This window comes from Doryrhamphus excisus, chromosome 10, assembly GCF_030265055.1.
Source record: "Doryrhamphus excisus isolate RoL2022-K1 chromosome 10, RoL_Dexc_1.0, whole genome shotgun sequence".
NCBI classification, from domain to species: Eukaryota; Metazoa; Chordata; class Actinopteri; order Syngnathiformes; family Syngnathidae; genus Doryrhamphus; species Doryrhamphus excisus.
In genome coordinates this window covers 16,122,287-16,148,105 of record NC_080475.1, presented here as the reverse complement: position 1 = coordinate 16,148,105, position 25,819 = coordinate 16,122,287, and the positions used below count along the sequence as shown (strand labels likewise).

The 25,819-nt window shown below is 41.7% G+C and overlaps 1 protein-coding gene across 5 annotated transcripts; it reads right to left on the bottom strand.

Moving 5' to 3' along the window:
* Window positions 1-25,819, bottom strand: acot7 (acyl-CoA thioesterase 7). 5 transcript variants are annotated; one of them, XM_058084594.1, is made up of 11 exons: window positions 25,665-25,819; window positions 25,475-25,561; window positions 21,174-21,291; window positions 20,633-20,789; window positions 15,693-15,784; window positions 15,325-15,439; window positions 15,017-15,103; window positions 9,434-9,511; window positions 8,534-8,650; window positions 7,807-7,991; window positions 1-1,588 (listed from the first exon to the last, which is right to left on the bottom strand). In XM_058084594.1, exons 2-11 carry the CDS (start codon window positions 25,525-25,527, stop codon window positions 1,490-1,492), a joined length of 1,101 nt encoding a protein of 366 aa, XP_057940577.1. In that variant the 5' UTR covers window positions 25,528-25,561; window positions 25,665-25,819; the 3' UTR covers window positions 1-1,489. The 5 variants fall into 5 exon arrangements, with proteins under 5 accessions (XP_057940577.1, XP_057940579.1, XP_057940575.1 ...); XM_058084596.1 differs by lacking the exon at window positions 9,434-9,511 and having other exon boundaries at window positions 25,665-25,818; XM_058084592.1 differs by lacking the exons at window positions 25,475-25,561; window positions 25,665-25,819 and adding an exon at window positions 22,307-22,686.

Below are 25,819 nucleotides of genomic sequence, written 5' to 3'. Positions count from 1 at the left end.
TTGTGCGTATGAAAAATGCTTATTTTTTTAATGCACTCTAAAGACAAACTACAGTGAAAGTCACTTAACCGTGCACAGTGCATCCATTTCAAAACTGCTTGATGTCACATATTGTTGGTAACCATGGTTACCACATAGTGTCTCCACATATTACAGCCAGCTGCAAGCAGCACAAAAGAAATGGCTGCTGTGTAAAGTATAATGATGAATGTTTTCGAGCACAGCATGTAATTGTCCTTGCAATGTAATTGGGTCCATACGTTTCTTCATTACGCCAACACTTTCAGTAAGTCATCAAGTCATGCGATATGGATTCTACTCTCTTTTTTCCCCACAAGATGCCTCAACCTTGCTAGGTTTATAAATAGATACAAGCCCCCACACCCCGCATTACGCCCCTCAGTGGAAGCTTGAGCCTAACTTTATTTCCATGGGGAGGGGAAATAAAAAGCTAGCGCACTGCTGAACAGGGAACCTGGGGGGCACAGGCAACCTTAAAGATCCAATGACAAATCATTTTGTGCCTGCATCGGGGAAAACGGTGAGTAGAAACAAAAGGCAGTTTTGTCTCTCTATTTAGTTTAGTTGGATCTGTTATTGTTAGTTTTGAATCAAACATTTCAAACAGACAACTTACTTGGTTAACTTCTTTTTGCACTTAATGTATGTAGACGATAGCTGTGTAAGGTTACTTGAAACATTACTTTACATGTATGAATGTAAGGCAATAATAACATTATATTAGAATGTATTGCCCAGTACCATCAGAAAAGTGCCTGTGAACTAGTGCTTCATAGGTGGAAATGACATTTAACTTGGGTGTTTCTGATAAGGATTCTGGCAGTCAACATGGAAGAATAACTGGGGCAACCAAACAAGACCGTCTGAGGCCCAAAAAAAAAAAAAAAAAAGTGAAAATAAAGAGCGAGACAGTGACAAAACACCAAAATACCGAGCCAACACACACTTGTCCTGCTGCTACATGACCAAGGGAAGAGAGCAGGAAGGCAGGAGTGTGATGGCAGAGAATGAACGCAAGAGAGGCCAGAGAGGTCTTCACACATCCCTCCCCCATCGGGGTGTGGGAGAGATGCGAGTTGAGTCAAAGCCCCCCAAGCCACCCCTGCAATCCCAGCCCTTCCCTCACATGGTGAAAAGATGAATAGCGTGTGTCCTCTCTGCCAAGGCATGCCCAAGACAATGACATCATCATCATCATCAAGTGAGCAAAGGACATGATGCGAGAACCCAGACTCATGCTTGGATATTTTATTCATTATTATTCATGTGGTTTTTTTTCCCATCTTGTACTCAATATATTACTGTTCTCTAATCTCATCATAAAATAGCAGTTACATTAAAATAATTCTCTTATGGAGCCGATACTGTATGAACTCTTTGGTCAAGTTGTAAGACTAAGCTACAATTACAGGAGAGGAAGAGAAAGGAGAGCAGGCTTGATTTCCTTCAGTGTGGCGTTGTGGCGGTCTCACTGCTTGCCTTCCTTCTCTGCAAGTCTCTTGGCTTTATTGTGGAGGTAACGAGTTTGCCCTTCATCATAACGCCTCTGCTCCTCCTCCCCGCTCACCTGGGCAAAAAAAATAAAGATTTTCAGATATTTTACCAATTTTAATGTATTTTTTGTACATTTCTCCATGATAACAAACTGCATTCATTTCATCTATCCATCCATTTTCTTCCATTTATCCGAGTCGCTGGGGCAGCGGACTCAGTAGGGAAGCCCAGACTTCAAGAAAGACTCAATGTTGTGTCTCATGCAGAGCTTTTCTTCTCAACGACTCCAAACCACTGCATCACAAAGATGGAACATCTATTTTATAGCGCTAACCATTGCTCGCCCACCGGGGGATACAAACCACGACCCCAAACCTGCCTGGTGACTGGGTGCGAGACATGCCCCCCCTCCCAGTGTCCACCACAATACATCCATCATCGGGACTCGCCTATATGCGTTTCATTGTTTTGTAGTTGCCATTGCACCAAACATCTAGAACTGCACTAAAAGGCAGAAGACAATAACTGGAGTATACGTGTCACAGCTGTAGTACCATCTGTGCAATCATTGTGATTACAAGAACGATAACGATGCAAGGAATCGCAGCATGTAGACGGTATCATGGCTGAGATGTTCGCCAATATGCCAACTCTGCTGTCATGCCGTCGCCATTAACCCATTACATATTCAGCTGAACGCCGTGCCATCTAAAAATAAACACTAAACCTAGCTTGGGCTACAGCGGGTTGCCGTGACAACCAGCCTTGTTGTTCCTGCATGGGGACAACCAGCTGAGACTCTGCCACTAAGGAGAGAACAGAAGGAAGGAAGGCATCAAAGAAAGGAAGGAAACAATGAGGCTAGGGAAGATACCAAGAGACAAAAGGAGAAGGAAAAAGAAGAAAAGGGACAGAGGCAGTTGAAGAATAACGAAGAAAGAAGAATGGGAAACTGAAAGAACAAAAGTAACAAAAAGGAAAAAGCAATACCGAGTAGGAAATTGGAAGAAGGGTTGAGGAAAGAACAAGAGTAGAAAGGGAAGGAAAGAGGAAATTAGCATCATAGTGGAAAATAATGATTTTATTTCATTTGAACATGCATCAGATTCCAATTGAATGCATCCCATAATCCAGAGGTAGGGAACCTATGGCTCGGGAGCCAGGTAGGGCTCTTTTGATGACTGTATCTGGCTCTCAAGCATTTCTTACCACAATAAAAAAATATTTTTGCTAACGTTTTAAAGTAAACCATCACAGAAATGACTGTTAAAAATAATATTCTAAATTATTAACAACTTTCTTATGCATTTTAATCCGTCCATCTATTTTCTACTGCAATACGGCCGACCATATCCATCTTTCTTGAAGATATTTTCCAGGTCAAACACCAAAACTCGATTATTACTGGGTAATGCGGTAGTCTACCTCGGTCATTGAGATGTCAACATGTAAATGTAGACTTTGGTCAAATAGCTAAAGCTGCAGAACCAAGCCTTCTGGCAAAGATGGCCAAAAGAATGAAATATACATAAATAATAAAGTACGGTGCAAAACTATGCAGCAGCAGAAGTTGCATTAATGGCAGCAAGTATTTGATTTATTGTTGGACACTGCGCTGCTCACGAAAGTGTGCTGGCCACACCCCATTGGCGTGGGGTAGTGTGCCTGGTCTACGTAATTAGAGCCCATTATATCTAAAACTGTTGGTCTTACATAAAAATGCACACATTTTATTGCATTCAATGTTTTAAAAAATGTATATGGCTCTCACAGATACACATTTTAAAATATCTGGTCTTCATGGCTCTCGTAGCCAAAAAGGTTCCCGACCCCTGCCATAATCAGTTCACAGTTCCACATGTCCAAAAGGAGTAGGAAGAAGCAAAGCTTATTAAATCCTACCCCTCCATCTGGTACTTTTACAATAAACAGTAACTGTTATATTTGTTCACTTCCTGCTTTCCTAATATAATTTAAGTTTTGTTTTTAATCACGTACCAAAGTACAAGGTGATATGACCATCCAATGACATAATGGGTACCATAGTAAGTGTCAATATAGTGATATACAGTGAAGAAAATAAGTATTTGAACACCCTGCTATTTTGCTATTTCTCCCACTTAGAAATCATGGAGGGGTCTGAAATTTTCATCGTAGGTGCATGTCCACTGTGAGAGAGATAAACTAAAAAGAAAAATCCAGAAATCACAATGCATGATTTTTTAACAATTTATTTGTGTGATACAGCTGCTAATAAGTATTTGAACACCTGAGAAAATGAATGTTAATATTTGGTACAGTAGCCTTTGTTTGCTATTACAGAGGTCAAACGTTTCCTGTAGTTTTTCACCAGGTTTGCACACACTGCAGGAGGGATCTTGGCCCACTCCTCCACACAGATCTTCTCTAGATCAGTCAGGTTTCTGGGCTGTCGCTGAGAAACACGGAGTTTGAGCTCCCTCCAAAGATTTTCGATTGGGTTCAGGTCTGGAGACTGGCTGGGCCATGCTAGAACCTTGATATGCTTCTTACGGAGCCACTCCTTGGTTTTCCTGGCTGTGTGCTTCGGGTCGTTGTCGTGTTGGAAGACCCAGCCACGACCCATCTTCAATGCTCTGACAGAGGGAAGGAGGTTGTTCCCCAAAATCTCACAATACACGGCCCCAGTCATCCTCTCTTTAATGCAGTGCACTCGTCCTGTCCCATGTGCAGAAAAACACCCCCAAAGCATGATGCTACCACCCCCATGCTTCACAGTAGGGATGGTGTTCTTCGGATTGTACTCTTCATTCTTCTTCCTCCAAACACGCTTATTGGAATTATGACCAAAAAGTTCTATTTTGGTCTCATCTGACCATAAAACTTTCTCCCATGACTCCTCTGTATCATCCAAATGGTCATATGCAAACTTAAGACGGGCCTTGACATGTGCTGGTTTAAGCAGGGGAACCTTTCGTGCCATGCATGATTTCACATCATGACGTCTTAGTGTATTACCTACAGTAACCTTGGAAACGGTGGTCCCAGCTCTTTTCAGGTCATTGACCAAGTCCTGTCGTGTAGTTCTGGGCTGATTCCTCACCTTTCTTAGAATCATTGAGACCCCACGAGGTGATATCTTGCATGGGGCTCCACTCCGATTGAGATTGACCGTCATGTTTAGCTTCTTCCATTTTCTAATGATAGCTCCAACAGTGGACCTTTTTTCACCAAGCTGCTTGGTAATTGCTCCGTAGCCCTTTCCAGCCTTGTGGAGGTGTACAATTTTGTCTCTGGTGTCTTTGGACAGCTCTTTGGTCTTCGCCATGTTACAAGTTAAAGTCTTACTGATTGTATGGGGTGGACAGGTGTCTTTATGCAGCTAACGACCTCAAACAGGTGCATCTGATTCAGGATGATACATGGAGTGCAGGTGGACTTCTAATGGGCAGACTAACAGGTCTTTCAGGGTCAGAATTCTAGATGATACACAGGTGTTCAAATACTTATTTGCAGCTGTATCACACAAATAAATTGTTAAAAAATCATGCATTGTGATTTCTGGATTTTTCTTTTTAGTTTATCTCTCTCACAGTGGACATGCACCTACGATGAAAATTTCAGACCCCTCCATGATTTCTAAGTGGGAGAAATAGCAAAATAGCAGGGTGTTCAAATACTTATTTTCTTCACTGTATATAGCACATCATGACTGGTTCAAGACTCTTCATCCTTGTATTTAGCAAACCTCAACTGCTTGTAAAATAATAAGAAATTGAGGAAGAATGTGGAGTGGGTGGGCAGAAAGGAAAGGAGGAGGAAGGAGATCAAAGGAAGGAATACAGAGAGGTGATGCAGACAAAAGAAAAGGAAGCATAGCGAAAGGAAAGGCACAGAAAAAGGAAGGAATACACAGAAAAGGAAGGCATCCAAGGGTATCAGGAATAAAAAAGGAAATGAAAGATCCGGTAAGGTAGCATGAAGAAAGGGAAAAGACAGATAGTACCATTGGAGGAATGGAGGGATGAGACAGGGGAAAGGAAGCTACAGAGGAGAGAAAGGAGGCGAGTAGGATGAGATAAAGAATGTAGGGGTGATGGAAGATGAAATGAATGCATCTTAGTTTCCAGCATCATTCATAGCCATCACAGTATAGACGGCACAAAAACAGCACAAGCTCATGCATGCAGCAGCGCACACCAAGGATTGCAGGTTAGCCTTTTTAGGTGCTTCCAGGCATCTTCACTCTTTTTTTTTCCCTCTCTTTCTGTTGGCCCATGCAGCACACAAATTATGGTGCATCCTTTATCCTCATGCTGTCCTCCTTCCACAATTTAGCATTAATGTTACAATGACATCCGCCACACCATTCTCACAGCTCCAAACGCCCGGTGAGCTAAAAAGGGAAAGTCTATAAATAGAAACACAGAGGGCTCACTGGAGAGGAAGCCTGAATAAGAGAATGGGGTGGCGGTGGAGGGGAAGTACCTGCAGTCAAAAATAGCTGAATTTTCTTTCACTACGGCTATTTATAGCACACAACTGGAGCTGGATCTGTCACAATGTAATGAAATATTCATCCATGAAGCCTCTGGCATTTCATCGTGTCGCTGGGGAGACTATTTTATCAGAAAACAAACACTGTATTACGTGTGGTGAGAATAATTTACATCCTCAATGTAAATGAGCACCACTAACCACTAATTATGCACATGTTACCATTTATAAGTGAACCAAAGAAGCAGCAGCTTGACATAAAATTTCAATATACGGACATGCAAATTACAAATTTATTTCCCTGGTAACTTACTACATTTATGAATGTGCAATTACTTTTTTGGGAAAGCAAGTAATAACTCTAAATAATTAAGTTACCCAACTACTCTATAAAGTTTCTCTTTGAAATAAACATCTTTTCTGTCAGTATTTATGCCCAACATTATCCCTCACAACACATAAATGCATCCTTTTTTTCCCCCTTTTGCTCATTTGGCGTGCACCACAACGGAGTCCCTGCTGTGCAGGTTCCATTTACAGACATGAGGATAAATTATTGAAATCATCAAGAAAATTCCTTTTCGTTGTTTTGCTTCTCTCTTCATCAAATCGAGGCACACAGATACGTTACAGCGAGCACTATCAAGGCTACAGTTCCGTGCCATTAAAACAAAAGCCTGGAGCAGCTCATTCGAGGTGGAAAAGTAGCTAATGAAAGCATGGAAGCAGGCATACAAAAGGAACAGGCTTGTGTCAAATGGAAATGGGGACACTGGCAGACACTTTGGTAAATGCCGACCAGCAGTGGAGGCTCTTGATTGAAATTTTTGTATAACCTGAACAAAAGCAGAGAAATGTGTTTGCAAACACGTAAAAGACTGAAGCTCTACGGTACCTTTAAGTGTGTTCAGGTCAATGGTCGTACCCATCAATTCGATTTTTCCCTACCCACACACACGATAATAAACAAACGTGTTAAAGGGGAACTTGGAACCCATCGTTCACAATCCTTATGTGAAACATGAACACATTTCTTTCCCTTTTCTGTGCATTATAAACAAGAAAACTCATTAATTTCAGTTAGCTTACAATGCTGTCATTATGTCAACTATGAATGATGGCACACATCATACGGATGCAGTTCATGAGCTACTGGAGACCCGACTTAGCATAGTAATGTAGGCACCGCTGGTACGGCGGAGCCCAGGAGAAACCAGATGTGCCTGCCCGAGGTGAAGCACCCACTGTCGGGCACATTTTGTCAGAGGCACCATTGATGCAGTGGAGCTCAGAAGCCGGACATGAGGGCGCCGCGTGGAAGCACAGCGTGTCCGACATTAATCTGCGCGCTCTGTCTTGGAACCAGACACCATCGTGCTGCATCTTGGCTCATTTGCATAGTAACAGTGATTGGATGTTTGGAGGGGAGGGAGGGGCCATCTGGGCTGTGAAGAAACATGCGGCACGGCCACGGAGATCAGCGATGGTGGAGCTGTCTTGTGCTTTTTCTGGCTGATTCTTTTCTGAAATTCTGATTTGGGGAGACAAGTTGTTGCCGCCCCCCCCCCCCCTCCCAGAGCCGTTTTGATGTTGGATTTGTTTGAATTGGTTGTAGTAGTTAACGGACAAAAAAATGACAGAATAAGAACTAGGAAGAAGAAAAGGAGGAATAAATAGATAAAAATATCTGACTACAATAACTTACGCTTTCAGCACACACAATAATAATTCAACATACCTGCATGTAATGTATATTTACAAATACATTCAAAAAATCTGTGCTTTCATGACTGAGTGTGAAAAGACGGTACTGACCTTAAGAGGGGGAACAGGCTGAGCTTTACCAAAGCGGTCCAGCGAGATGAAAGTGAAGAAAGCCGATACGGCACGATAGCTGACTTTCTCAGCATCAACCAGCGAGCAGGCATCTACCAGCACTTCTATCTCCATGGACTTGTTACTGACGAACGTGAGACGACCCGTGACAGTCACTATACAACCTTGATGAGGAAAAAGTAAATGGATGTCAATAAAAAGGGAATTTGTGTATTTAAAGTTTTGTTGATGCTTTAGTAACAGATATTCTTTGTGTTTCATTAAAAAGGAATTTTATTATGTAGAGGTTCGACGGAAAATAAAGTAAACATTAATGCTAAAAAGGAGGGGCCGAAATGTGTGAATGATGGGCAAAATTCAAAAGAAAATCTGGTTCCGATTTAAGCTCTTCACCATTATCCTGATGTGTATGACACAAAAAAATATGTAATCATCCGCTTTCTAAAGTCCAAACTGTTATTACTGCTGGTTGTCATGGAGATGGGAAGTGAAGGCGTTAACCCTGCAGTCTGAGTTCTATTTTAAAGCTCACATAATAAACTAGAGTACATGGAAAATGAGCACTGGGCAGCAAAACATTTGTTGTGTGTCACATCTAATGTACAATCTTCATCCTTTGATTAAGTTGATTGTTCCATCATCCGCACGTGTCTCATATACAAAGCAGCAATCATGAATGGGTGCATTTAGCTATCCCAGAGGTCACCTTTCTGGATCTTGCGATGGAAGTTGATGGCATCAACAGAAGCAGTGACTATATTGGTGTTGCAGTGACGTGCTGCCACAATGCCCGCTACTTCATCCATCAACTTCATGGTCACGCCTGTTTAACACACAAGCACACAGCTTCAGTATCATATTAGATGCCTACGAATATCATTTCACCCCACGAATTGTTGCTTTTACACCTTAGACACCAAAAGAAGCAAGTACATTGCACCGTTCATAGTCGAACCTATGGAGAATCTTCAATGAACCTTGCATGCATGTTTTTGGACTGCACCTGCTTTGGAGTTCTACCATCAGCTCTGATGTATTTTGGCTGAGTGACATCTATCAACATCCAGATGCCACATGTAACACAAAATCAATAAGTCTGCCTATGATGGCTTTTTTGACTCAGACCATTTATACTTTGTAGTTTTTTTTGCCTGATGTGTGGGAGTACAAACCAGCACATGCTGCTTGCTCAAAAACACAGCAGTCACAATAAAAGTGGGCCTGCTAGGTTGCTGTGCAATGAATTTTTGCTGAAAATCGATGAGACATCCGCTGCACTTTTGCTAATAACGCTCATGAAAGCTTTTGCGGGAGTTCAATCAGAAAGCTCTTGAAACTGCTGCCTCACTGCTTCACTTCTCCTGTCCCGTGCTGTCTGTAATATTTTCATTCCCCATTCTGAAGTCACTTCTTAATCTCCTCCAAGATCAGCAAATATGTGCCTGATGCCCTTTAAATACCACACCAACGCATGCATCCTGTACGTGAGCCCCACAAAGCAAACACTGTCTTCATGCAACCGGTCACCGTCCCTGCAAGGGTCACTCATCATTTTAAATAACAGATAAACAGTTTAGTTTATTATGTGGTTCAACTTGTGGCTCACCTGTCGTGCTTCTACCTCTAGATGAGAAAGTTGAGTGTACCAATCCCATCACGGTCGCTTTTGTATTTCCTAAATGTCCTAATTGTCACAGAAGAAAGACATACTGCATATTTGATCAAAATAAAAGTGTTTGCTGCTCAAGAAGGTGAATTATTAGTGACACGGTTTAGAACAGTGGGACAGCATGTCAGGCCAACCTGACTGTGGACCACTCCAATAGACATGTTGTGAACATAGCGTACCACTACACCAGAAATGGAAGTTAGATGGAAGATACTGATTTTTGGGAAGTAGGACCGCTTATTCTCACTCGGGTGGTGAGTATGCTGGAGCCTATCCCAGCTGTCTTCGGGCGAGAGGCAGGGTACACCCTGGACTGGTGGCCAGCCAATCATTCACACTCATTCATACCTATGGACAATTTGGAGTCGCCAATTAACCTAGCATGTTTTTGGAATGTGGGAGGAAACCGGAGTACCCGGTCGCCAGCCAATCACAGGGCAACTTTCTTATGCAATGTAATTATTCATTCATTCATTCTCTACCGCTTTTCCTCACGAGGGTCGCGGGGGTGCTGGAGCCTATCCCAGCCGTCTTCGGGCGAGAGGCGGGGTACACCCTGGACTGATAGCCAGCCAATCACAGGGCACATATAGACAAACAACCATTCACACTCATTCATACCTATGGACAATTTGGAGTCAAAACGTGATCAAAACGTACTGTATCTTGTATGCAGTACTGTATATTAAAGCATGTGATAAATCTTAGCTGCCAACTGCATGCATACTTCATAAAACTCCATACTGTGCTCCCTGGAAGACCATGCATATTTAACTTGGCGCAACAAGAAGTGGAGGTTCTCCCTGTCCTTGAGGACCAAATATTTGTTATGTAACCACAGTGGTCAGTAGAATTGTGAAAAGCATTAAACTAAGAAAAACCTCTATTGATGTGGACGACGTAAAAGGTTGATGGTACAAGTCAACATGAGACTGAAAATGAGGACGAGCGAGGCCAAGACAGCCCGAGGCCTGACGTTACACATTCACAGGGTGACATGGCACACTATGACTCCCTTTGCCGTAGGGCGAGAACAAACGAAGGGGGGATGGAAAGGGTTAGGACTGGCATGGCGACGCTGTGTGTGAAGAGGAAAGAGAGCTCAGGCCAAACCGGGGGAAAAAGGCCAATTAGTAACCAAGTCCCCAGTGCAGCCTAGTTTGCCAGAAGGCACAATACCTCTGTGATAATATTCCTAGCGACCATTCCCATAAATCTACATGTGCACTGTGGTAGATTGGCAGCAGAACCATGGAGGGAGTCGACAAGGCAACCTTTATAGCCCATAAACATGCTTTATTCATATGAACCAGCCCATTAAAAGAGGGTCCAACTGATGAGAAGGGGAGGGAGGAATGGAAAAATGGTGAGGCCAAGGACTTCATGACCTCTGAGTCTTGACACCACAAGTTAAATGGTCTCCTGGGCTTAATTATTAAAGATAATTGATGGAAACACATTTTTTCCTACTGAAGTGTAAAAAAAAAAATAAAAAAAAACACACCATTTGTTTATGAACTGCTATGTTATCTTTGATTTTATTCTTGATGTGCTTTATTTGGATCATTAAATTAAGCAAATTAATGCTTGATCACTTCTTATGTCCCCGTCCATGCACTCTTGCTCACTTTCTTATCCGCACCCCTGCAAAGACTTTGATCGTGGACAGCATCAAACTGTCGCTTAATGAGCTGTAACCATAGAAACGGTTTCTGTTATTCCTGTGCCTGGAGCACCCCACCCACATCCTTACAGCAACACCCATGAACAGTTGTGTTGTCCTTAATTGTTTTACGAAACACACATAAGGTTTAAGTCTGAAAAAAGAAATCAGGAATGGGCTCAGCCTTTTTCACGTCACTGTATATAAGAACTTTAGGGAGTTTTTGGAAGCAAAAAATCTATTTGTGATGCAAAATGAATAACCTAAATAGACACGAGATGAGTTTTTTGTACATTACAGCATTTGTTTCTAATTTTCAGCAAGCAAAATGCTCAGTATACTTATATTTAATAGACTACAGTGGTGTCCACCTGTGGAAATCAGCAGTAGTTTCCATGGAAACGGGTGATACGCTTCCCTAGAACATAGATGGTAAAGAAGCAGGGCCAACATGTGGCAAAGAAAAGGAAAAAGTGCAGGTTGGAGGAATGCTGTGTTTAAAGACATTGTGATGAGAAAAGTTTGGCTCAGGATATCCTTGTAAACTGACGGTGCATTTAATGAGCAGCTTAATAATAGCGCGATACCAGATTTGTGCTTCTCTTCACTTTTGTGGAGAATATTCCTTCCACCGAGCAGCGTGTGCATGTTTTATCAATACATATTACAACACATATAGTATACATAATGGGTATGTTTTTAACATGGTCAGATTCTTGAGGGTTCAGCTACTTTTGTATTACACTGTTCACACCATTAGGAACATCTAATCTAATCCAGTGATTTTCAACAGCTGTACCGCGGCACACAAGTGTGCTGTGAGAAATCGTCAGGTGTGCCGTGAGGAATTATTCAATATCACTTTTTTTATTAATATGTATTAATAATTTTCTGCAAATATTATGTCATTGTCGCGTGTCATTGGTGTAAAGACTGGCAGAGCAATGTAATATTCGTCCGTATGGCAACACGTAGCTGATTGCCTCGTTCCTCTAATAGACTTAGTGATGCACGTGAGAGGTAGTGGTGACATGTTGTAACATTGTTGGTTAAATTAGTATGCGGATCAAAAGGATCTGCTGTGGAGAGTCCGTAATCAGGAAAAAACTGAAGAAAGAAGCAAAGGGTTATTGGTGTGCCGCAAAATTTTTCCAACGTAAAAAACACGCCATGGCTCAAAAATGGTTGAAAAACACTGATCTAATCAATCAAATCAGATCCTATGTAAGAGTATGTTAAATGGGCTTTCACTTTTATAGCGCTTTTCCACCTCCAAGCCACTAAAACTGTAGAGCAGGGGTGCTCATTAAGTCGATCACGATCTACCGGTTGATCGCGAAGGTGGTACTGGTCGATCGCTGGTCGATCGCGGCGTGACATTAAAAAAATATCATCCTCGCATCAATGCTGTCACTTGATTGATATACAGGGCAGCCATTCAGATGACAACTGAATGTTGCCCTTCGGGTGACCAATCAAATCAAACAACGTCTCTAAGTGCAGCAGAACTTACGATGTCAGCCTATCATCCATCCCCGTTACTTGATTGACATACAGGACAACCAATCATATGACAACTGAATTTTGACCTTTAGGTCACCGCTCATGCGTAAACAACGATGCAAAGTGCTAAGCTAGTCGGCGAATTGCGAGATTTTAAGCCCTCGCTAAAGTTTATGGTCACTAAAATGAGTGAAGGAGCTGGACCAAGTAAAAAGGCAAAAACATATCACTTCCATACGGAATGGGAGGTGGACTTTTTTTCACAATGTACATGAACATTTGGAAGTGTGCTTGAGGCTGGCTATCAGCAGCTACTGTCCGGACTATGCATCCCTGGCTGATTCAATTCAGTGCAAGTCATCAAAGTAAACTCGGGTAATTACAAAAAATTTTAATAGTTAATTATGTGTGTTTTGCAATATTGGCTCATTTGGTTATGTAAGGTACATCAACATACATTGTACGTACAAATAATCCTCAATACATTTGAAATTAAATAGATGTTTTGCATTTTTGTAGTGGGTAGATCATTTTGACTCTGTCATTTTAAAAGTAGCTCGCATGCTGAAAAAGTGTGAGAACCCCTGCTGTAGAGGATTGAACCTGCAACCTTCAGGTTGGGGAACGACCACTCTACCACCTGAGCTATCCTGCCAAGAGCCCTTGAGCAGCAAACCCATCTGGCGTTTGTCTGCAATAAATGCCACAAGACAAGACCATACATGTACAGTTCATATTGTCATGTCATTATTATACCTCACAGCCTCCATACCAGAAATTAACATCATTACTTGGATGGATGCTCTCGTATGAAATGACAGGACTCCAGATTAAAATTTCAAGTGTGTGTTTGCCAGCAGGCGATTCGCATGTTCTCTTGAATGTCCCTGTGTTTGTGCATGTGCTTTGTGTCTCCTTAGGCTGCTGCTAAGTAGGTCACATTTCCACAGCGCGGCTGGGAAACGTATACAGAAAGTGATTAGTTCGTATTCTCAAGTAGAAGTCCATTTTCTCAAGCAAAAGATGGAGAGGAGAGAGGAGGAAAACGAGGTAAGGTTGCCTGACCTGACTCCCGCTTATGTAAACAAAAGTGTAGAGTGAGCAACGGGGAACATTGCCTAATGAGCAATAGCATGTACAGACTTTGTGTATTGGAATTGACCTGCATGCCTGTTCCACATTTCAGTCTTAATTGGACAGATGTCCGAGCAAGATCTCCAAATTAAAAAGCAGAGCGTGACACGTGCAACATTTATCTGTCCTGCCTTTGCTCGCTCCCCTCCCCCTGCCCCCCTCCTCCACTCCGCTTCCTGTTCATTTGACTCACATCACTCTTGTTAACTCACGTTGCTCTCATGGCCTTTTTGCATCTGTGGCAGGTTGAAAGCTACACACTGTGAGGATGAAAAGTTGGCAAACGCCTCTTAATTTTAACCATCTGAAGACACACTCGAACCGGGTCCGAACCCAGCGATGACCCGTTACGACCCGTGACCAATTCAATTCAAATGAATGGGAAACAGTGGCAGTTTGCTGGCTTAATTATTTCAGGTATTACGGTCGATGTGAGTGGGCATGCCCGGAGGCGGGCCGTGGGTGGAAAAAATTAAAACATACCATTTTGTCAGGAAGCACAAATCAAAGGAAATACAGCTGGAATAGGTGCTGATTCTGCTATATCTAAAAAGTTTTCTTTGCGGGTTATTGTGTGTAGCTGCTCTATAGAAGTCCACAACTCAATACAAAAGGGTCAAAAAATATATTAGATAATATTGCTTCTAGCATTGTGGAGTTTGACCTATGACTGACACAAAAGACGCAGCATTGACTGAGAATAGTAATTGTTTCCCCTCCGCTTCCAGAAAAGCTACTACTGACTGGGCAAGATGGCCACCTCTGCCATCAAAGTATTAAAAGTGACATCATCATCATAACACACTTTAAGTGTCATGCAGTCGACGGATGCTATATATCTGTGCAAATGTTATTTCATCATGCTTTATTGATTCCCAAGGCAAGCCATCAATAACCAGTCAGCAGCCGGTCTTAAATCCTCATCCGTGGTGTCCAAAGCCAAGCCTGACAAAGTGAGTTACTGCTGCCAAACACTCAAAGTTGTTGGCAGCATCTTCAAGCAGCTCAAGAAAATGGGACTATAGCTGAACAACGCACTGCAAATATAAGATAAAAAAAGACTAGATTTGGGGGGGAAAAATACTTAAAATTAGTGTAATATATTTTATTCTTAAAATGGGTATTTCCTGCTTATTTTTAGGTCTCCCGGCCAATTTTGTTAACTGAATGTGGCCTGCCCACCCCTGCTGTAAATGAATGAGTAAAGATAATGGCCTCACCCCCATGTACATAGTCGTGGAGGGTGCAGTCAGAAGGACCCACCAGATGGATCAGGCTGGATTGGCTGAATCCGACTGTGTGCTTTTCTGCAATCAAAATGAACGATAAATGCAAATTTTGTGCATGCATGCTAAAAACTGTCAAAACTTTATGAGGTCATGACATGCAGCCTCCTGACAAACAGTTGTACCTTCTGACACATCCTCTGTTTAAATGATCAGGATGACATTTAAATATATATATATATATATTTTTTAATGGTAAATTCTACATGTTTTTTGTTGGGCTCCCAATAAGTGAACGTTACCTGGTTTGGATGGAGGCGGCACAACCTCTTCAATCCTTTCTTTGGTTTTCAGTCTCTCCGTCTTCTGAGCCTCGTAGCGTTTTCGACCCTCCTCCTCTTGTTCTCCACTATCGTACTACAAATACATTTCAAACAGTTCATGAGGAACATCAGCATTGCACATACTACTGCTAAACATATATGACACATCAAGGAGGGTTGCTCACAGTGGCATTCATGGAAAAGGATAAAATGTGAATCTGACAGTATTTCTTGACCATATGGCCTCTCTTATTAATTCATGCCTCCCTACATGATCAAGAGAAGGCTGGTAAAATGCCAACATTTTTTTCCCATTAAGGTCAGAGTGGCACAGGTTTTCCACGTACCTTGATGGGTGGCACTTCCATGACCTTGTCGACATTCTGCAGAGAGCAGGGGACGTACCACAGCACCGCCCTGTTGACCAGCTTTTTGGCACCTGCAGTCACACAAGAAAAGGTTGAAGTCTTCCTGAGGAAAATGTCACTGGGAATCACTTTCTGCTCCCAATAGATAATGGAGAAAGCCTTTTGGAAACCGTTAGGAAGAACAGTTTTGTCGTCCCTGGAAAATGATCACCGATTAGAAGGGAGGAACAATTGTAAATACACAAAACACTTCTGTTTTTGCAATGCATGCGTGCGCTGGCCATAGAAGAACTGGGAGGATTTTAGCTTAGTGGAATTGTGTACAGATCTCGCAAGGGGGCCGTGCATTATCATGATAAAACATGAGGTGATAGTTTTGGATGACTGGCACAACAATGGGCATTAAGATCTCGTTGAGGTATCACTATGCTTTCATCAATACAGAGCAGCTGCCCATACAATAACCACTCCGGCTCATCATGCGAACCGTTGACCCAAACTCCATACACGCTGTCTGCCATCTGAAAACTTCAAATTGGACATACAGTATTAAATACTTTTTTCCGGGTACTCCGGTTTCCTCCCACATTCCAAAAACATGCTAGGTTAATTGGCGACTCCAAATTGTCCATAGGTATGAATGTGAGTGTGAATGGTTGTTTGTCTATATGTGCCCTGTGATTGGCGGGCGACCAGTCTAGGGTGTACCCTGCCTCTCGCCCGAAGACAGCTGGGATAGGCTCCAGCACCCCCGCGACCCTCGTGAGGAAAAGCGGTAGAAAATGAATGAATGAATGAGTATTAAATACTGACGGCAAGTCACCTATTCTTGTTCTGTTGGCATATTATAGATCAGATAAGCAACATAGGTCTACCATAATAAAAACATATGTTAGTGTTAATACATTGCTGGTAAAAAAAAAAAAAAAATGTATTTTCTACCTTCATTTCAAAGTGTGCCGAGTAAAATGACATGACCTAGGACCATGTTGGACCTCAAACTACTTTTGGACAGACAGATCCCCTCCCACTCACACCAATTCCCATTCCTACACAGTTCCATATATGACAATTATGGAGGCAGCCTGTTGGTTGAAGCGTTCCGCCGCTCTGCTTCTCAGCACCAAGTCAACAAGCAAAAGATCAGAAAACAAACCTTGTAGAAAATCACTTCTCATCGCAATCAGGCGGGGAGGTTGTCATGGTAATATCTGTTCTACAGTACTCTGCCAACACTTTCTCACTTAATTTGCAAACCCAGAGAAGTGGAGGCTATTTTGATGCATTCAGGCACACGCACATTGCTGCATCATTAATGATGCCTAACATTTAAATATTATGGACCATAAATTTACTTAAAGATGCATAATCTCAATGTATTACAAAAACAGAGTGGGTAGCACATACTTAAAGCAGCTCTCTCTTGGGGAGTGGCATTTGCATTTTACACTCAAGTTAAAACCACACTGACAGCTTGGCAGTGCTGCCATGGCAACCATGTTTCCCTGCTCCTTTCATTGGCTCCTGTATTGTCTGCAACCAGGAAGTTGCCCACAGGAGAAAGAGCGGCATATTTACATATCCTTGATTAGACAATACTGGACCTTTTAAGTGAAGTGTGTTTAGGATGGAGAGAGTAACTACTAGGAAGGAACCATCCCGGCTGCATCAAATCTTTCAAAGCTGCATTTAAAGTTTGACTTTTGGGTTATTTTGTGTATCGTATATTTTTGCAACTTTGTCGTTGCAGTGTGTGAGTTTGGTATTAAATAGGAAAATATGTTTTGTCTCTATATAGTGGCGGTTTTACAATAATGATCACAATTGCACTTAAGCTGCAGCAGAAGGACAAATGGCACTTGACAGTCTCAGCCCTATTTCAAACAATAAAGCCTTGCATGAGCAAATCTGCAGCAGTCAGTGAAAAGCTATGAAACCTGGATGGAAATGGCAGAAATAGCCCAGAGAGGCAATCCAATCAGCGTTACTCAAAAAGAAACACTTAAAATTAAGCGGCATAAAGCATTCAAATGTAAATAGAAAGTGGAGCCAAGCCAAGTCTACAGGTTTGTAGACTGCAAGACAAATAAATGGCAAATGATTAAAAATTGTAACGAGATTAAACAGTTTTTTAAATTAATTAATAATGATTAATCACCATTCGCAACCATTTCTGATATGTGCTGTATTTAATTAACAGAAAGATAAATGACAGGACAGCGTTATCTATATGAACTAGCATAAGAAGTTTGGGTAATGTAATGCAACTACTACATGTTAATTCATTATCATAGCATGACATCAAACCATGTAATTTTTTTTTTTTTTTTTTTTTTTTTAAAGAGGGCTTCATAGGTGTATCCTAATGACAGCATTCTAAGCTAGCTCAAATTAACCTGCTTTGTATTATAATGCACAGCAAAGGGAAATAAATATGTGTTCACGTTTCACACAAGGATTGGGAATGCAGGGCAAAATTCCCCCCAAAAAGTGCAGTTGCCCTTTAAGGTGCTCTTGTTTAGATGACATGAGTGACATGCATGATTACACTACATTGCATCCAACATTGGGAATGTACAGATGAATGACCCAGCATCACACCACTCGACTGTCATGCTTATTTTAAGCCTCACCCATAATGCATTGCTCTCAGCTGTGTCTATGCATGCGTATGTGTGTGCCTGTGTACGTGCGTGGGTGGGTGTGCGTGTGGTTGTCGACAGGGGTACAATTTGTGTATGCTGTGTTTATGAAAATGTGTGAATGAGTGTGCACGTAATGCAAGTGTTATTTACTTTTGGATGCGTGTTGCGCAACGTCTGATGAGGATAAAGAAGTGTGAATGTGTGCACGTTTTTTTTTGTATAGTTACCTTGTACTGTAAACATTTACTGTACATATTAAAAAGGCTGTGCGTATGTGTGTTGTATATAGTTTGTGCGCATGTGCATTGCGTACAGTGGGGACAATCATCACGGCTTGTGCCCACAGTCGGCAGGCTCCCCCTGGGGGGCCGTGACAGAGGCCTGCCTGATGAGATGCTGCCTGACTGTGGAACCTGAATGCCTACCACTAAAAACACACAACATACACATTAAGGCATGCGCCCTAAAGAGCCTCCACTAGTACGTATGTACGCATATACTGTATTCTTTATGAAGAAGCATGAAGATTCACACTGAAAATCTACATATTTAATAGAAATATTTGTTAAAGCAATGATGCAATATCGAGTCAGCAATGTGAAAAGACTTCTAGACTTCTTGAAAGAGGGCAAGTGTGTGTGCTCATGATGTGTGGGTGTAAGAAAGCGTAGGGATATGCACAACGTGTCAGGCTGCACATAGCCTCCGTATGCACTTAGGTCATCGCTACACCGAGCGTGTGTGTGTGTGTGTGTGTGTGTGTGTGCGCGCGAGACACATTCAGGTACACCCACTTGGCGTCCGTGTATGACTAGACCACAGTATGTGGGGCCTGATGCTAAGCCAACATGACAGAAGCAAATAATGTCTGCTCCCGTTATCTTCTCTTCCCCTTGGCCCCGCAGGAACCTTTTAAAAGGGCCAAACAGTGATACAAGCACAGGCATGCACATACAGTATGTATGCAAAACATATACAGATATACGACATGCACACCCCACCTGGATTTACTATACTATGTACATTTTGCACAAAAAGAAAATCTGAGCCTATATTCGTTTAATTTGGAGTTATGGACAAGATACACTGCAGTGCATCTCACGGCACCCCAGTCCCAAATTCTGTGAATAAAGTCAGCATAGATATTCACTAGTTTGTGTCTTCCTTAAAGTAACATTGGAACTAGGCACTCTCCATTATATGTCTGTCAGAGTGAGCGGTTTTACTTTATTTTAATTTTATTGGACCATCTAATGATCGTATTGGGTACATGGCGCTAGACTGGACCATGACTCTTATTGATCTTAGTGTAAGTTGTGAATGTACGCTGCTCTCCATCTTCCAACCCAGCAACCAACACGTACAAGCCTGTTGCTAGGGCAACAGCTGTCTGGGGAATACTTTTTTTTTGTTTCTCACACCTCTCATCCTTCTCTCAAGCCTTTTCCCACCATCAGTCATTCCATTCATGGCCGTGCTCATCAATGTACTGCTAGGTCTGTCTGTCTGTTGTTGGACTTTCTCACCCTCTTTTGATCAACTTGGATCAATAACAGTGAGACAGTCAGGTTCCTATTCAGGTTCCTAGTCTGTTAGAATTAAACACAGTACACAGAGTACTGTCAAATTAGACTCACAACATCCACTGAAGCTGTGAAAGTAGTAGGGCTTATTGTCCAGACTCTAGACCATGTACTAAGCAGGCTGCACCATAATGACAAACTCTGCCAGTGACAGAATATGGCCTCCCAAATGTACAGACATGTTGTTACTGTGTGTGTGCTGCCCCCTACAGTACAACTGTTCTACTACACTTGAATTTTCCAGTCCTGTTGAAAAACCCAGCTGTTACCACACAGACCAGAGCCCTCAATAATGAGACACACCCTCATGTAACCATCCACCGTTTGACAACCCTGCACCACATGAAGCTGCAGTGTTCCACTGAATAAAACAATTAAAAAAAAGCACCCCAGATCACGATGGACCCGCCTTCCACTGTGCGGTGTAGAAAACATCTCAGGTGGAACACTGTATGTGTGCCGTGGATTGCTATCAGTGCATGCCAGTAGACATGAATGTTTATCATTGTCTGTATTCTTGCTGGAAGACGTCAGCAGAAGGGGAATGAGGTAAAAGGTGAACATTGCTGTGTGGCAGCAAGTGAACAAATACCTATAAAACCTGTAATACTTCCTATAGTACCTACAGTATAATACATATAAAAAGAAATACACAGTCTTCCAAAGAAAAATTTGAATGTTTGGTAAATACCTGTGAGGATGTTCTCAGCGATGACCTTGACCTGCACCTCCAGCGAGTGCTGCGAGGTGAATGTGATCTCAGCGGTGGCGTGGGCGACCTCCCCGATGAACAAGGGGTACAAGAACTCCGTCTTTTCCACCCGGACCAAAGCAGCCATACAACGGTCCTGAAGGACACATAGATCAGTATCATACACCATCAACATTACAGTCCATTAAGACGAAGAGGAACCAAGACTACAGTTAACATCTGATGATGACATCTGGTACCATGATGTCGGGGACAGATAAATGTGTTGTCCTTAGTGCGTGCAAGTTTGACAACTAATGAACTGAGAGCCTGTAATTATGGGTGGAAAATAACCCGTCTTCGGGCCAGCCAATCACAGGGCACATATAGACAACCATTCACACTCAATTTGGAGTCGCCAATTAACCTAGCATGTTTTTTAGACAAATATTAATATTTACATGGTATTCATTCGTCTGTCATCATGATGACATCCACTCCGACCGCACATCACTGATAACAGATGGTTGTATCCTCTCACCTCATTCTGTGTATTGCAGTGTCGTGTGCTGACAATGCATCCTGCTTCCTCTATCATCTTCAGAATGTTGCCCCCGTGCACGTTGCCCGCAATGTTTGCATCATCGGGCCGCATAATCCTGCAAAAAAAAAACAAAAAAAAACAGACCGAGTTAAGTTACAGACCGAATTGCCATCAGAGGCAGTACATGTTGAGGAAGCTGAGTTCCTTCGGAGTGAACAAAAAAAAATTGCTGACCTTCTATTATGCTTTTATTGAGAACATTTTGACCTTTTCATTCATTTCATGGTTTTATTCACTTAATCAGTATTTCAAAAGTTTGTTCCATCATTGGCCATCATGTGAGAGCTCTTTCTCTACACTGCGATCAGCAAATAACCCGGACTGCTTACAGGATTCTACAGGACCTTTCCCACGCGCTACACCCAGTGTTTGAGTGGCTTCCATCGGGTCGGAGACTAAGATGCCCACGATGTAGAACACAAAGGAGGAGGGCTACCTTTGTCTCTACAGCAGTCCGGCTTCTGAACTTGGACCCCTCCCTATCCAGATTTCACACAACCTCCGTTTCGCTTGTTATACTTTTTTAAATTATTTAATTACTATTTATTCTCTTAGGCACATGTGTGTTCAGTAGTGTCTTGTCCTCGTCTGCTTTTTACATTTTTATTCCATATGCTGCTCTCTGTGTCCTTTAAATTGCCCCTCGGGGATGAATAAAGCGTTTTTGAACTTGAACAGACCAAATTATGCGATGAGGTTCTGTTTTTCAGTGGTTATCAGGGGCTACTGTCATATGAATGAACAGTAGGACGAATTTTTAGCACCACCTCGATTTGAAATATTAGAGCCACAGATAATATTTATCTGTACTATACAGACTGAAAATGCAACAAAATGAGAGCATACAAGTGTATTCAGGACTCAAAATTTCATGTCTAGTACATGTTGGTAGGTCTGCATTAAAATAAACACCCCTCGCGCTCCCCCGACAAAGTTAACCATGTGAGAAGATCGCAATGGCCAGGTCAGGGGCATTCATGCCACGCCTCACTTCTCCAATTGAGGAATTTCATCCACTACTATAAATGCCGTAATTAAGAGTTCCATGTGTTATTCAGATGATGCAGTACCTGCAGAGCTCATATCTGAAGCCTTCTCTGCCAGGTGACAGCTTGTCTTCTTCATAACGTGGAAATTTTCTTGGAGGCCTGAAGCAACGCATCTTCACAGCCTGACCGTCTCTCTCAGTCTCTCTCTCTAACGAAGCCTCCTGGATGTCTTCTACATCCACGTCTGAGATGTGAGGGCCCCGTGCTGTACCCATGGCGACTTTTAACGCAACACAACTGGTCGGTCTAGATCAGAACACTCCCACTGATGTGCTGATAAGACACCAGCTGACAAGTACAATACGTACGACTATCAAGGTGAGCAGCAGGTGACAAAATCGGACATCTCAGTTACGGCTGCCAGGGATCTGTTGTGTACATCTAATTCTTCTTGGTTTGTCTGTGGCATAGACCAACCAAGCATCATGGAAGCACACTCCTCAGCCTCCTTGGTAAGTCTATTCAGGGGTTCTGGAGAGGAGGAGCCGTCAGATAGGTAAATCTGTGTACCAGTTCTACACTCAGCAGGATTCTTTAGGGTGCGTGGGAGTTTTCCCAACTAGTCTATATGTGTTTCGTTGACTTGAAGTCAGGCAGAAGGCATAATAAATTTATTTCGAACCTAAAAAAAAAATAAACATTCAGACTACAACAAACCAACCAAAATCAATACAAATAAAAATACGTATGTATCTATACACGCACACATGGTCGAAATCTAGTCCCACTCCCCTAACCACCCAGGTTCCAACCTCATCCCAACAAAAACATATATTATTCCTTACCCACACAGAAAACCCCCATAGCCAACCACCCTCACCCAGCTCGAGGCACCCAACCATGTGCCAAGAGCAACCAGTTCATTATTGCTCATCCTACCGTACATATACACTCTAAAAAGTAATTCAGAGTATCTGTTGACACCACTTGATTTAATATATAAATGCAATGTAAAAAATTTAATTAATTGATTTAGATAAACTTTCTAAGTTGCTAACTTACATGAACTTAATTTAGCATGTCATATACACTCAAATTTTATTGTTGGTAAGCTCAAAACAAAATTCAAGTTGCCATGACTTTATAAAATTAGCTTGGTAACATAATTTTTCTCAACATTAACCTTTCCATTTTAAGTTCCATCTCGTACAAGACAAGACAGTGCAGGAGGCTGAAGCAACATTTCATGGTGAGTAAAGTATTTCTAACTGTTCTACTGAAGTGATGGGTTTAAATTAGTCACAGTAGACTTTCATTGAGAAAAGTAAAATTTAGCTAGTTTAACCATGTGACTGCTAGCTTCTATAGCACTGTTACCACGTGTTAGTTGTATTCTTCCCCTGAGCTACTTTAGCCGTGTAACTGCTACTACATACAGCAGCCACATTTTTTCTGAAAAAATTTATATATATATATATATATATATATATATAGTTACTGCTACTTAAAATGCTGTGTGCATTGTTATTGTAAGTAGACAACAAATTAAACTACTTTGAATAAAATGATTAAGTCATATTATTTTGAGTTATGAACTTAAAAACTTGTCCCATGACAACAATTATTCAGTAAGCATTACTTAAAATAAGCTTTGAGTGAAGAGGAAAAGCTAATTCGTGCAATGCAATATTGTTTGTTGGTTCAAAGCAATTTCAAATTAAGTTGTCATAACTAAGAAAGACTAATGGAAACCGTTGCGTTGACTTTTTTTTGTTGAGGCTAAACATTTATTTTTTGAGTGTAGTCTAGTACCAAAAGAAAGAAAGAAACCACCCCAACTAAACAGTCATTATATAAGCCATCATAAGCTAACATGGAGAGAAAAAACATGAATGTGATGGTATTGTTTCAGTGAGATTGAAAAATAAGTGTGTGAGAGAATAAAGAAACAAACATTCTTAAAAATACATCAAATTAAATAGTCAAACTTGAATCTTACTACGAGGGGTCGCGGGGGTGCTGGAGCCTATCCCAGCTGTTTTCGGGCGAGAGGCGGGGTACAACCTGGACTGGTGGCCAGCTAATCACAGGGCACATATAGACAAACAACCATTCACACTCAAATTCATACCTATGGACATGTATATTTTTATTCAAATCAGCATGATGTGATTATATTCAGGGTCACCCCGCCCCTCCCCTCCCAAGTGCAAATTACCGGACTGCATTAGGCTTTGCTCTCCAAATGTTTGTGTTCCACTTGTTCCACGCCCCAAGAGCTCCATCTGTTTGACATGTTCCACAAAAACATGTTCATTGGTGTTCATAAGCAAACATCCAACCTTCCTTCTAGCAGTTGAATCATTGACACACCCAGGGCCCGTCTTTGTTTAATTTGCTATAATTACAAGTCTAAACATGTTTTGACATTGTTTCCAGGAATACTTTTTTAATAATCAAATGTGAGGCGTCATTTCGACGACAGGTCAGTCCTCTTATGTTAACATGTCTAGTAGTGTTATGAACTTCCTTATTATCACAAAGCAGTGTGACACGACAACGGCAACACAACTATTATCTAGTTACACAACATTAAAACATGCTCCCAGTGACTTCCTGTTCAGGGCAAAGTAAACTTCAAAATAAAAATAAGCATCCAGTCAGTGCTAAACACAGCGAGGCTGCTTTTCAGTTTTATGCTGCAGCAATCTGGAACAATCTTCCAGAAGCTATAAGACAGGCGTCAACACATACACACTTTAAAATATGGATTTTACTTTTTACAACTTCCTGTTTTAGTACTGGATATGCTTGTGTGACCGGTATGAAGGTGTTAGCTCCATCTGTCCGTTAAAACGAATAACAACACCCACCACGCTACGGTCTGGCACATGAAGCCGACTCCATCAAAATACATTTATACTATTTTTATTCTAAATAAAAAAAGGCACCACGTTGATGGCATATACTTTATTTAAATGTACACGTCTTAGTGATGTCATCACGTACGACACAAGGAATTAAAACGAAAGCTCACCACGACACTTCCTGTATCTGTCTTAAAGCTAATCCAAAAAAATAGATAGATTGATGTAAATATGAATGTTTACAGACAAGTAAAGCAGATTAAACGCCTGCGTAAACCCTGACAGTGACGTAAATGTGGAGACTGACTCCGTCAGTTCGGCGTACATGTAATGAATAAAAATACCGGGAAAAACAAATAAAGCAATAAATAAATCATCCTACCGGCATAGCTGAAGGGACGATGCAATGTATGGAGCCTTCATCGCGGACATCATGTTGATGAAGATGTCCTATTTTCGGAGTGGACTCCTGATGGAGGAAAAGGGGACATACTGTCAGTGAAATGTCTCTCAACATCCGGGACACTTCGGAATTAATTCAGCGCAACTAAAAAGGATAACATTTGTCTTACAGGTGTAATGAAACGCGATACGTTGGTAGAACAGTGTTGAAAATGCGGTTAGCGTGTTTAATAAATAAAGGCAACGACAGCCATTTTGCTTTCATTGCCTTTTGAACGAGGCAACACTGAGCCCTTGAATGCAACCTTCACCTTGCTGGTAAAGC